The sequence below is a fragment of the Centruroides sculpturatus genome, unplaced genomic scaffold (assembly GCF_000671375.1).
Source record: "Centruroides sculpturatus isolate CEXI.00-Female unplaced genomic scaffold, Cexi_2.0 scaffold85, whole genome shotgun sequence".
In the NCBI taxonomy this organism is placed as follows: Eukaryota; Metazoa; Arthropoda; class Arachnida; order Scorpiones; family Buthidae; genus Centruroides; species Centruroides sculpturatus.
The window spans coordinates 300,590-315,525 of record NW_019384798.1 but is presented as its reverse complement, the minus strand read 5'-3'; the positions used below and the strand labels follow the sequence as shown (position 1 = coordinate 315,525).

The 14,936-nt window shown below is 31.7% G+C and overlaps 1 protein-coding gene across 2 annotated transcripts in view; it reads right to left on the bottom strand.

The window, feature by feature from the left end:
* Positions 1-14,936, bottom strand: part of LOC111629446 (probable phospholipid-transporting ATPase IIA) — a 139,931-nt gene that overhangs the window by 37,583 nt on the left and 87,412 nt on the right. For both annotated transcript variants that reach the window (XM_023373349.1, XM_023373348.1), the window contains exons 17-18: positions 3,589-3,681; positions 3,436-3,519 (exon numbers count right to left, since the gene is read on the bottom strand). In XM_023373349.1, coding sequence (XP_023229117.1) covers positions 3,436-3,519; positions 3,589-3,681 — 177 coding nt within the window. The remainder of the gene's footprint in view (positions 1-3,435; positions 3,520-3,588; positions 3,682-14,936) is intronic.

The following is a 14,936-nucleotide window of genomic DNA, read 5'->3' as shown; positions in this document are numbered from 1 at the left end:
ACACTAGTATTGTGTTTTATTCCAAAGACACATGGCAAATTTTCCATCAAATTCCTTTATTAGTTGAAACGGCACATTGTTGTTTACTCGTTTCGGGCTTTGCCCCTCTTCAGTCAACTAAAATACAATATATATATTTAACTTATAACAGTAGAGAGTTTACATAAAACAATGAGTACATAAACGATATATAGACGTACCTTTTGGTTACACTTTGTATAATTTAAAAACGTAAAATCTGCTTTAATCGTTGTATAACTAGTATATATTATAAATAAATTAAAAGGTTAAAAGTTCTAAAATCTTCTCTTATAAGCATATTTTGATAATACAAACTAAAAAATTTTTTAACTGTTTCCTCCCCCTCTTTACCTTCCACCCCCTTTTTTATTTTTTCCTTATGCGCTGGTGTCTTAAGTGTTGCCATGTATGACGTTCGATAGAAAAAAAAAAGGAAAAAAATTATAAAAATATTATTTATAATATATTAATCCAGTTTTCGTTTATTTTAAGACTTAAGTTTTTATTTATACTTTATTTACACTTTTTACTATATTTATGAAAAGTAAAGACAGTATAAATAAAAACTTAAGTCTTAAAATAAACGAAAACTGGATTAATATATTATAAATAATATTTTTATAATTTTTTTCCTTTTTTTTTTCTATCGAACGTCATACATGGCAACACTTAAGACACCAGCGCATAAGGAAAAAATAAAAAAGGGGGTGGAAGGTAAAGAGGGGGAGGAAACAGTTAAAAAATTTTTTAGTTTGTATTATCAAAATATGCTTATAAGAGAAGATTTTAGAACTTTTAACCTTTTAATTTATTTATAATATATACTAGTTATACAACGATTAAAGCAGATTTTACGTTTTTAAATTATACAAAGTGTAACAAAAAGGTACGTCTATATACCGTTTATGTACTCATTATTTTATGTAAACTCTCTACTGTTATAAGTTAAATATATATATTGTATTTTAGTTGACTGAAGAGGGGCAAAGCCCGAAACGAGTAAACAACAATGTGCCGTTTCAACTAATAAAGGAATTTGATGGAAAATTTGCCATGTGTCTTTAGAATAAAAACACAATACTAGTGTTTATTACGCCACAAATTATTTCTACTCGACACTGAAGGTGTTCAAATTTCTGGAAGAACTTACCACTATATATTATATGCAGATTATCTCGTATTACTTTCACCAACAAAAATCACTTTGCAGCACAAACTAAATATAACAAACAACTATCTGAATTCCCTGTTTTTAACAATCAATATCTCAAAAACCAAAATAATTATATTTAAAAATAATGTTAAACTTCCAAAACAAGAAAAATCATACTATTTAAATAATCAATCTCTCACCTTGGTTAATGAAATAAAATATTTAGGAATATCATTCAACTGGATCACCTGAAAAATCTAACTACAAAAATAAATACTTTGATGGACAATATTATTTATTTATGCGCAACTTTAAAAATTATAAATATAAAACTACAAATGAAACTATTTAATTTTTTGATTATCCCTTCAATATATTATGCAAGCCCTATTTGGGCATTAGACTTATTATACGATTTAGAAAAATTCCATGTTATTTACTTACGAAAATTATATGAAATAGAAAGAACAGTTTCTGGTTATGCAATTCATGCCGAAACTAACAGATTCCAACTATTTCTGTTTTATTTAAAGAGACTGATTAAATTCTATTATAGATTAAAACAGTCAAATAAAGATAATATAAGATTCTTACATCAAATAATGCTAAATCAAAATTTTAACTCAGATAACAATAAAAATCTATGGCAATATAAATTCAATAAATTATTACAATCTTTTGGTGTATCAAACAGATTATTTGATAGTTCAGAAATGAATTGGCANCTTACATCAAATAATGCTAAATCAAAATTTTAACTCAGATAACAATAAAAATCTATGGCAATATAAATTCAATAAATTATTACAATCTTTTGGTGTATCAAACAGATTATTTGATAGTTCAGAAATGAATTGGCAATATGGATACTCTCTAATGATCGAATCTGCATTTTCTCAATCAATAATAATGGATCAAAACTTATTATATCAGTCTGTATACCATCCATGCTACATCAACATTTTAAACATCCCGTCTACTTCGAACATCATAACAGCTAATATCAATATGAATATAAAAAGATTATTAATTCAATTAAGACTAAATAAATATTCATTGTTTATCAATAATACTTATTTTGATTTTACTAAGGACAGATGTTATTGGTGTAAATCAAGTGACTATTCTCTGAACCATATACTAAGAGACTGCGAAGGACTAAAGAAATATCATCAAAAATATGAAATTATAGAAGTAATATCTACAAAACAAAATCAAGACTTTAGAACTAAATTAAACAATCTTACGTTAAATCAAATGTATAAAATTAATGGTTTTTTTAATCAAATTGCCAGAGAACTAAAAAATATGTAATAAATTAATTAAAAAAAAAAGAAAAAAAATTGTTTTTACTAATTATGTTACTTAAAGTAAAATATTTAAAAATGAAAATAATGATAAAATTTAATACTAAAGGTATTATTGTAATGTTATTAATGATCTTGAATGTGATGTATATCAAACGATGAAAAATTAACAAATGTATAATAATATATTATTGGAAAATACCCCCTGTAACAAGGCTTAGCCTTAATGCAAATAAAAATATTTGATTGATAATTTCAAAATTTCTCTTCTACTTTTAATGTTTAAAAACAATCAGTAGGCTTTTTAACTCCAAAAATTAGTGAATACAGTACTGTTAGTTTGTTTTATGAATAAACTCTTAAGAATTGCATTTCTATAAAATCCTTAAATCCTAAATAAATTTTAAGGCATTCTTTTAACTAAACATAAATTGTTATTTAAAAATGAAATTTCTGTAAGTACAAATTAAATATGAAAAGTATGATTATACTTTTATTTTATTTATACATTAAATCTTTTTTAGATATCTAAACAGTCATTTATAAGGAACAGACTTTATTGAGAAAAATATTTTAACAGAAAAAAATTAAATGAAAATAATGTGGACTAAGGAAACTGCAGAAACCTAGTACAGTCGACCCCCCTATAAGATCATTGATTTTTCCGTTTTATCTGAATTACATGTTGTACGAGTCACTTAGATTTTACAAATACATGTGCCGGGCTGTGAACGGCTCACATATTTGTAAAATCTAAATGACTCGTACAACATGTAATTCAGATAAAACGAAAAAATCAATGATCTTATAGGGGGGTCGACTGTAGTAAAAAAGTATTGAAAACAGATAATAGTAAGAAGTGTTTGATAAAATATAGTAGAAGATATGGAGATGAAAGTCACTGCTCTGTAATTCAGCCAGAGATAAACTAAAAAAAGATTTTTTGGAAATTACCTCAAAATCAGCATACTGGTCTTCAGTTAAAATTTTTTTAGCAACGACTAATGTCCGGAGACCTTCCCGAGCCATGTTTCCACACTATTATAAAAAGTAATTTTTTTAATAATTTTATACACTTGCTTTCATCTTTAATTCTCTAACAATTACCTCTTCATCTAGCCAATCATTATATTGGACTATACTAGACATTACTACGTCAGCTCCTTTCATGTAGAATGTTATTTCCCCGGTATTTTCTTCCTGTAACAAAACCATTTTGTATTTGAATTAATATTTTATAATGGAAGAATTTTAATTATCATAATTTATGATTTGAATAAATTTGTAAATTATCAAACAATTTATAATGTATTATCTTCTCCTTATTGTATCTATATTGTTATTATATAAAACTTGAAATAATACTTGTTACATAAATATGTCTAAGAAATCACCACTTAAACATAAATAAGAACAAAAAATTGCTTTAATGGAGAAAAAAACAATTTAAAATACAGAAAGTTAAAAGTACTTTGAACTTTTATATTTTTAGTTGTTATAAATACGTGTATTTGTGAAATAGTTTAATTATGGCCACCCTATACTTCAAAAATGATATATAAAGTTTCTCTATTCATCACACACTGTAGAAAAGGATTATGAAAAAAACATTACTTTGTGCAATTATTAAAAAAAATACAGTCGACCCCCCTATAACACGGTAGATACATTCCGGTTTTTATAAAATCCATTTTCTATAGGTCCTTTTAAATACATGAGCCAATCACAGCCCAGCACGTATGCAGTTTACGGACTACGGCTGTTTGAAAGGTTTTCTTCCATAAAATTAATCGATTCTAGACTAATTCGACTCAACATTTCCAAAACACGTATAATTTTTTGGGAATAATCCATATAAACTATGTTATAAACAAAAAGTTGTAGGATTACTTACCAAGTGTACACCGTTCGACGACACCATTGCTTAACCTTGTTTTCGTCGTGGAGCGGTGTATCGAATGGCACTCACATGATTCCTGATAAATTATTTTTTTTGCGAAAAATTCGCTGAACTTTGGAGACATCATTAATATAAATATAATTTTTATGGACGTTAAATAATAAATGGTTTTTAGTAGGTCCGCTGCTTGTTTAAACTCAACAGTTTGTGCAATATCTGCTATTAATCTAGATTCAACCAATCCTATCGCAACACGAGTCAGCGACGACATTTTACCGAATCATACGAGTCTCTTTTAGCATGTTTATACGAATACGGTCACAATTTTTTCGTTGTCATATAGGAATCCAAACTATATGAACCCATTTTATAGGGGTGTCTATTGTATATGCAATATGTCATAATTGTCTGTCTGGTAGAGAACAACAGAAGCAGATTTGGCAGGCTACCTGTTGCCATCACTGTTCTATACAATTTTTTTCTTTTACATGTTAAAGCTAAAGACAGGCTATAATAAAGACAAAAGTACTTCTTTAATAAACTTAAGATTGATTGCTTTAACTAAACAGTTCCATATGGATGTAATTTTAATGCTTATTAACTAGGTACTATCAGCAATGAGAGAATAATAATACAGAATTTTCTACTTCATTGTTTAGCAGTTTATAAACATAAAAGATTTATGTAAAGTATCAATATAGCAACCATTAGATAAGTTTTGGTTAAGTATTATATTTGTATTTTAGCTAATTCTTCTTAATTTTTTTCTAACAATTTGTTTTACTGTTTTCTTGAAACTGATAAGAAACTCCTCTGAAGACATTCAAAATATACAAAGTTTGTTACTCACTCATAAATTTGGGCAATAAAAATGCATGAAAATCATAATAAGAGAGTTAAAACAAGAAATTTGTTTTGATGTACAGTATTTAGATTGATAGTACAGTGGATGATCAGTTAATGAACATAATCCATTCCAAGACTGTGTTCGTTATCCAAATTGTTTGTTAACCGATTATCAATTTACCAGACTTTTATGGGAATTTGATTAATCTGTTCTGGAGACCCCAAAAAATAAATAAAAAATTATATACTTTCTTACTACGTTTATTTACATGTAATAATAAAAATACATATATACAGAGTCTTGCATTTTTATCAGTCATGTTTTTTCTGTTTGTGGGGAGTTTAAAGAATCTGTCTAATATCGATTGCTTTTCTCTCTCTTTCAAGATTTTTCAGAGGTAATTACTAGCATTGTAATTGTAGCGATCCCCAAGCCTATTATCCTCACCCTAGTACGGATGTGATTCTAAGACTGTTGTTCTGACATCCTCCCACTTCTTCAAAAGTTCTTTAACATCAGATATCTGCACTAATCCTCTTTTTCAGAAGAAAACATATCTCGCCGAGTTTCTTGGTGTTCTTCATTCAAGAGTTCTTATTCTTCTGTCATCAGATGTGTTTCAGGTTCCATTATGAGCTCTTTGATGTTCTTTATTTCTCAGATGTGATTTTTTTTATTCTTTTAGCTGCACGAGTCTTCTTGATTATACTGTATCTTTCTTAGATAAGATTGAACTGCAGCCTACTGTAGATCTGTTCAAGCCATACTGCCCAGCAACATCAGACATCTTCTGCCCACTCTCTACCTTTGCTATTATACTCTTGCCTTTCGAAAATATAAACTGACGCAAAACTTAACGAGTGTCCACCTGACAGTCTTGCGAATACTATAAAAAAATTTTTTCTGTCAGAAAAATAAAAGGCTGGAATTACAAGAGAGAGTTTCAAAGTTTGGAGGAATACTATCCAATCAGTATATACCAGGTTGAGCGTTGATGTCGACGTCTCCTGCGCTCCAAAAAGTTTCTAATTGTTTTCTGAAAACAAGGGAAGACCAATTGGATTTATTATTTTATGTTGCTTCTTCTTGTGTTCGTTCTGCGAGGTGCTCATTGTCCGAACATAAAAATCTTTCGTGAAAGTGTTCATTATCCGAACTGTTTGTTAATCGATCACCTACTGTATATAAAAAAAATTAACAGAGCTATAATTGATAGAAACATCAGAGAAGACATAAAATTTATTTAGTATTTAGGTGTTTAAGAAGTCAAATGTTTCTATGTACACAGTGGCCAAAATTAAAGTTTTCCTAATCAGAACATTCTGTAGCAGTAACCAATAAGTGAATTGCCACCAAAATTTGTATACAGATTATGCAAAGGATGTGAAAAAGGATTTTGAAAAAAAAAAAAACGTTCAAAAACTCCTACTAGGGAACACTTATAGGAAAATACATGAAACAACACAACAAAAATACAATTATTCCATTCCACAAGCTGTTTATTGATATAAGGGATGTGGCTCAGTTTGTGCCTCATTGTTCAGATGTAAATTTGAAGGCAATAAACAGCCAACTTTGTTAATAATGTTTAAAATAATAGATTAAAGTGTCACTTTAGGATTGGTCTTCACTATTTACCATATTTGTTTTATGTATTTTCCTGTAAAGTGCCTGCTAGCAGAAGTTCACTATTCAAAGGTCTTTGCACAGTTACAAAAATTGAACCAACTAGTAACTGATAAGAGCCACAGTGTTCTCATTATTAGTAATAGATAAAAATGTATTTTATCAATGGATTTTTAATCTCATTTCTCAATTGCTTTATGTTTTCTTATAATACAGTGTTATGATGAAGTTGGTTTGGTAATTTTTGTAGAGGAGGAAGATGGGGAGTTGCACATACAGTATATCGAAATGAAATCCACAACACTTCAGAAGTCGTATCACGGCCCTCGAGTCCAAATAAGTTGACCATCATTGGTGTAGAGCAGGGGTGGCCAACCTTTTCAGAAGGCGGGCCAAATTTCAGAAATAATATTTCCTGCCGGGCCACGCATCTAATTTTTTTTTGTGTGTTAATTAAAGTAAACAAGCAAGCGTACTACAGCTTCAACCACATCGTCGTTTCCCAGTAGGTGAGATCGTGGTCAAACACTTGCCTCGTTTAATGTAAAAAAACACAAAAAATAGGTATATTTATTTTTTTCAAGAAAATAAAACATAACCGAGAATCAAACATATTTATTAGACAATTTAAAAATATTTAAAAGTGAGACATCTGACTTTGTTTTACAGAACTAAGTGCATCAAAATTGATCTCCAATGATGATGTCGCTACATGCAAACAGTTTTCCAAATGAACATCAGTAATTCGTGATCTCACTTGTGATTTGATGTACTTCATGCGACTAAAAAGCTGTTCACATGCATAAGTATTTCCAAATAGCGAAACCATCGACAGAGCATGTTTGTAAAACGCAGGATATTTATCCTTGTCCAAATATGTTTTATAGAACTCTTCCAAACCAACTTGATGGAATTTCTCCTTTAACTGTGTATCACAACATATTTCACAATGTTCCATTTGTAATCTTCCTGGTAATAAATTCACGTCTACCGCGAATGACGTTGCAAATGCACGAAAAAGCACATGATGTTTTTCAAAATCCTGAAATCGGTTTTTAAATTCGAGATTTAAGTGAGATATCAAAGAAGAGTATTTATCTGCCACGTCCTGTGTGACGTCTGGTTGCAATGACAATGTAGGAAAGTGAGTAAAGTTTTTTGTCCTCAGCTGTTGTTCCCAAAGACCAAGTTTCATTTGAAATGCAGAAATATGATTATACATCTTATTAATTAATTGATCTTTCCCTTGTAGACGAGTATTAACGTCATTTAGGTGGTTAGTTATATCGACCAGAAATGCAAAGTCGCAAACCCACTCTTTGTCTTCAAACTCTGGGATACTTTTTGACTTGCTTGCAAAAAATGATTGTATTTCTTTCTGCAAATCAAACACTCTTTTTAACATTTTGGCACGGGTCAGCCATCTTACTTCCGCATAAAACATAACGTCATTATAATCTGAGTCTAATGACTTCAGAAATTCTTGGAACTGACGGTGATTCAACCCGTTCGACTTGATAAAGTTCACTACTTTGACAACCACTTTCATGGCATGGTCCATTTTAAGGGACTTCGAACATAAATTCTCTTGATGAATAATGCAATGAAAATTTAGCATTAAAGTATTACCGACTTTGGAGGCCTCATTTTCAATCAATTTTACTAAACCTTCGTGTTTCCCAACCATTGCTGGAGCACCATCCGTTGTTAAGCCCGATAAGTTGTTAAGTTGTAACGAAAAGCGATTCAATGTCGATGTAACTGCCTCTAACAAATCTCGTGACTTAGTAGTGTCCTTAAGTGGATATAGTGCCGCTAATTCTTCTGTCTTTTTAAAATGGATATCAACACCCCTGATAAAAATTGCCAATTGGGCAGTATCTGCTATATCTGTGCTTTCATCCAATGCTAGAGCATAAAATATAAACTCGGATGCTCGACTTTTCAAATTATCTTCAATATGCTTTCCAATGTCATCCACACGCCTAGTAATTGTTTGACGAGACAGACTTATTTTTGAGAAATCCTTCTTCTTTTCTGGACACAGAATTTCAGCGACGCTCTCCAAACATTCCTTAACCATTTCACCATCTGAATATGGCTTCGATTTTTTTGCTAGTATCATGGCTACTGCATAACTAGCTTTTACATAGCATGTTGACTCTGAATCCGCTCTAGTAAATATCTTTTGTTGTACAGAAATTTTTTTTTTAAATCATTTACTTGGTCTTGTCGAAATTGCCCTTTGTACTTATCAAACTTATTTGCATGTTTAGTCTCGTAGTGCCGTTTGATGTTATACTCTTTCAAAACAGAAACAGATTCGCTGCATATTAAGCATATGGGCTTTGTTTTAATTTCCACGAAAAAATAGTTTATAGTCCACCTATCTTGAAAACTTCTTAATTCTTCTGTGATTCTTCTCTTCTTTGGTCCAATGTCTTTACTAGTTGACGCCATGTTATGTCTTCGTTTTGAACTGAAAACATTTCTGTCCGTTGTGTGTCGCCGCGAGTTGAATTTTTGTCGATGACTAAAGAAAAGTTCCCGTTTTTAAATTTAAATTACATAAATAAAACGTTTCAGGATTTACTTACTTATAGAATCGATATGGTAGATAGGCTACTTGGTTAAAGTAGTTTGAACTGTTATTATAAATATGTTAAATATGTATTTTAACGTCGATCGCAAAATCTCTCCAGATGCATTGGCGATAATAAAACGAAACTACAGAATAACATGGAACTTTGCCTAGCTGGACTGAAAGTAGTTATGAGTATGAGCCCGATAGCATTGCGAGCTTCCCAAAAACGCCGAAACCACAGAACATATATAGCTGAAGTAGAAGTTTCATATTACATTTTATCAACACTTAGCGTCGGACAAAAACTAAGTAACCTTAAGTATGAAATTGCGGGTTATTTGAAATAGCTAAAAATCTATGAATTTTTCCAAAAATGAGAGATATTTCAAATTTCTCTAAGCTATAATTTAAAAATACATGATACGAATAACTCATGACGTAATACTCTTTTGGTGATATATACAATAAAGTTAACATTTACGTTCATTTGACCTAGCTCCGCGGGCCGCAACATGACTCCCGACGGGCCGCATGCAGCCCGCGGGCCTCGTGTTGGCCACCCCTGGTGTAGAGCATTAACTCTAAAATTTTAAATAATACTGAATAATTTGTTTAAACTTACCTGGCATTTATATTTGTTCTAATTTAAATGAGAGAGATTAAATTTAAACATATTATTTATTTTGTGAAATATCACAAATATTTATCAGATTCTTATAAATTAAAATCTATATTTTGATAAAATTAATAATAATATAAGAAATTTGATATCTGAAATGCCACAAAATAATGTATTTAGATTTGTTCTCTCTTCTATTTAAACTCATTTGGCATTCATATTTGTTCTAGTTTAAACAAATTATTCATTATAATTTCAAATTTAAGAAACATTCTTCACAATTTTTTTATGTATTATGTAAAGCTGAAGTTGTCTGTAATAAAGCCAAAAATGTTTCTATAATGACTGCAAGACTCGGTTGCCTTAATTAAGCAATTTCATAAATTTATAATTTTAATAATGGTGACAAGTTTTATTCATTATTGTAGATAAAAATTATCTACAATAATTTAAAATCAATTCTTATACATCTAAATCTTATACATCTACAATTATTATACATCTCTCATTTCAATCATGCAATAATGTTGAAAGCTAGTTCTTGAATTTTTTAATATTTTATAAATATATTATAATTATATAATATATATTTNAAGTATGTTGATGCTTTTAGCAAAGTCATTGAATGCTTTATATAATTTCTTATTATTAATAAAGCTTTTAAGTTGGCATGGCCAAAGTTCGTTTTCTTCGTTAACCCTGTCTATTAATGTTTTCCTTTGATTCCTGAAGTTTGGACAAAGATAAATGATGTGTTCTGGTGTGGCTACTTCCTGTAAGAGACATTGACATATACCGTCTGTCTTCTTCAGAAACCTTTTTAGATAATTTCTGAAGTTGCCATGTCCTGTCAACAGTTGTGTAGTGTTGAAGTTAAGCAAGAAAAATCTGTTTTTATTTCGGTGTTGTACATCTGGAATGTAGTCATGTGTTATTCTTCCTGTGGTACCCTCATCCCACCTTTTCTGCCATCTATACCAGATGTGTTCCCTAATTTTCTTTTTTAACCAGGTGACAGGAGTGTAGTTATAATAGCAGATGTTTGTTCCTTTGGTGGCAGTGCGGGCCAGAAGGTCCGCCCTTTCGTTTCCTTGTATGTTTGCATGTCCTTTTATCCAATTTAGATTAATAGTTATTTTCCGTTTAAGTTGTTTAAGAATGTTGATGCTTTCCCTTACCACAACCAGTTTGATGTTCAACTTTTTAATCTGAAGTAGTGCCACTCTGCTGTCACTGAGAATCGTGACCCTGGTGATGTTATATTTCTGTCTGTTTTCATTAATCCATTTAAGAGCCCTAAATATTGCAAATGATTCCGCTTGATTTGCTGTGCAATGGTTCTCTAGTTTGAATCTGGCTTGATAGATGTTTTTGTCGTTATTTTTCACTACAATTGAACTGCCCACTCCTGTTTCTGACTTTGACCCGTCCGTAAAAATGCAATACCCGTTTGGTATTGTGCTGTCATTCATATTGAAGAGTTCATCTATCGAAAAACTGGGGTGAAATGCATGTTCCTGTGGTTCATTATCCAGTTTAAAATTGTGAATGTAATCAGCTATGGTCTTTGCTTCTTCTCTGACTCCTATTTTCTCCGTATCTCTATAAAATGTTTCACTGTTGATGTTGTTGATGATGATAGTTTTAATTGTAGAAAATGCCATACCTTTTCAGTGATTATAAGATCGATTGGAAGAAGATTTGCTATTGTGAGGATGGCGTCGGTAGGAGCTGTCCTATATGATTTTGTTATCGATATTGCAGACGTGTTGAGCAGAAAGGAGTTTCCTTTTAATGTGAGTTTTTGGAACCGATTCCCCCCAGATCTCACAGCCATAAGTGATCATCGGTTCTATTACAGCAGTGTAGAGTAATCTACAAGCTTTACTATCGTATCCCCATTTGTTCCTTGCAATTGAAAACAGAGAATGTATGGTGTTGACAGTCTTGTCGTAAATATATTTAACATGGTTTTTCCAGGTCATCCTGTTGTCTAGTATAATACCAAGATATTTTATCTGTGTGCTGTTCCTGATCCTATGGCCATCCATTTTTATTATTGGTGCTTTTTGAAGTGGGGTAGATTTTGGGAACACAATGCTCTGACACTTGTCATAATTTATCTTTAGTTTCATGTTTTTGCTCCATTGAGAAATGCTCTTAAGAATTTCATTTGCCCTATACTGCAGTACTTCCTGATTGCTGTGTGTTATTGCAAGTAGAGTATCATCGGCATAGCCTTGAAGTTTACAGTTAAACTCTTTAGGGATACTATCTTTAATCTTCAGCAAGCTGTTATATATGAGATTCCATAGGAAGGGCCCAGAACTTGACCCTTGTGGGCAACCCCTTTTTATTTCCTTACGGAGGAATGTTTTGTTGTTGTTCATAACTAGAATTTCTCTTTTCTTTAAGTAGTTCTCGATCAGCTTGAATATGTTCTTAGGGCATTTAGTTTGCTTAATCGCTTCAAGGATGGCAGGCCACCATGCGTGGTCAAACGCCCCCTTGAAGTCAATGGTCAACAATAAAGTATGTTTCCCTTTGCTTTTAGCTGTTTTGATGTAGGTAACCAGTGAGTGTAGTGCGCTAATTGTATTTTTCCCTTTGCGAAAACCAAACTGGTTTTCGTTGATGCATTTGTTACTCTCGCAGTGATATTGAAGTCTATTCACCATTAAACCATCCAGTATTTTCCCTAGAACTGGAAGTAAGGATATAGGACGGTAATCCGATGGTTTGATTGGATTTGCATTTTTTGGGATAAATTTAATAGAGGCTTTCTTCCAAACAGTAGGGAAACAACCATATTGCAAACACTTGTTGAAGATAATTGTAAATGTCACTGGGATAGCCTCATATACCATTTTAGCCATAATTGGTGTTATAAAATCCGGACCAGGAGCCTTATTTAACTTAAGATTTTTAAATTCCTTGTATATTTCATGGCTAGTGAATACGGGGTCGTCAGCTGTGAGATTCTCAGTGTTACTATTATGCCGTATTTCTTGATGTAAACTTTCATCTGTCAACGGGTCATCTTCTGGAAAGAGTTCACTTGCAATTGTTTCATACGTTTTTTGAATTGTGTAATCATTATTGTTATTATTGTTGAGGAAGTTATCTGGTATCCTTGCTTGTTTTGTCTTTTTCCTTGCTATATAGAATGGAACTGACCATATTTGTTCTTTGCCAATGTCTGTGCAAAATTTTCTCCAGGACTCAGTCCTTGTTTTGTTAATGTTTATCTTATAGTCCCTGAATTGTTTTAAATATTCCTGTCTTAGCGTTTCTTTCCTGTTTGAATCCATTTCTCTTCTGAATTTGTTTCTTGTTTTCCTGAGTGTTTTCCTCTGTGTTGAGAGTTCTGCCGTCCACCATGGAATGGAGTGCTTAACTGTCCTTACTGTAGTAGCATGATGGTAAGCTGAGTAAACGATTTCTTGTAATTCCTCCACTTTGTTTTCTATTTCTGCAGTGTTTTGAATGCTGACAATATTCTCACAATTCCAGTTTCTCTTAATGTAGTCTTTAAATTTGTCCCAGTTAGTGTTTTGTTTGATTTTAAAATTCTTTTGAAAACCAGGAACCAGAATGTTAATTTCTATGTAATTATGATCACTCGCTGTATGATCGTCCAGAGTGTTACACTGTATATTACAGCAATTGAGATGGTTGTTGGCTAGGCAGACGTCTACCCAACTCTCTCCAGTGGTAGACGAGTAGGTTGGGAGTGTGCTTGTGTTTAATGACTCAAGATTGAGGCTATTCATTAATTCCACCAATTTAGTTCCTCTCTGATCATCAATTGGACTATGCCAAATCGTTGACTTCGCACTAAAATCCCCGGTTATCAATAGAGGAAAGTTTTTCAGTTCTTGCACTGTTTTATTAAGTTCTTCTAGTAGATCCGAAATATCTTCGTATGGGGAACAATAGAAGGATATCATAATGTACAATGTGTTTTGATGATTGACAATGATAGTGGTAAAGTTCCTGTTGGTGTGTTTGCTCAGTTTTTGGACATTAAGTTTATTGTTGAGGATAACAAAACCTGTTTTAGGGTTTTCGTTAGAGTTGACGTTATTCATAACCTGAAGCTTTCCAAACATTGCAATTTTCCTGTCAAAGCAATATGGTTCTTGGATAGCCAGTATATCCGCTTGATAACTGTTTGTGACAAACAGTTATCAAGTACCGGCCTTGCTACGTTGTGCATTAATTTGAATTATTTTAATCTTATCCTGTATATTGGTGGCGGTCTGAGTATTGTTATTGTGAAGGTTACTCCCCATAATTTGTTAATTGCACTTTTCTTGTTTTGAATCTCTGTAGTATTTCACAATTTTGATTGAACACATTATGATTTGTTGGAATTTTCCGACTCGGAGGTTGATTTCTGTTGAATTTGCAGCAGTTTATACAACATGGTGTACTATTTTTATTCTGACACTCTATATGTTTATGAGCTTTAGTGCAATGACTGCATCTCGTATCCTCTTGACATTTACTTGCAAAGTGATTGAACCCGCAGCAACGAAAGCATCTTATAATCGGTATGAAATCATCAGCCTTAATGTTGGCCCAAGATATTGAAAAATATTGTGTTCTTATAATTTTTCTTCTTATTTCAGGCGTTATAGATAGTACAAAATGCCTGCAGTTTTCTCTTACTTTGCCTCTGCTAATAACAGTGCTTATTTTGCAACTATCCAAGAAGTCTTCTTTTCCGATTTTGTCCCAGATGTCATTTTGCCTGTATAGAGTTTCTAAAAGTTGGTCTTCTTCTACTGCATAAGGTATATTTAGCAAGATAACTCTTGGTCTGCGTCCCCCAGCCACATGACATTTGATCTTATTATTTATTTGTGGAATTTGT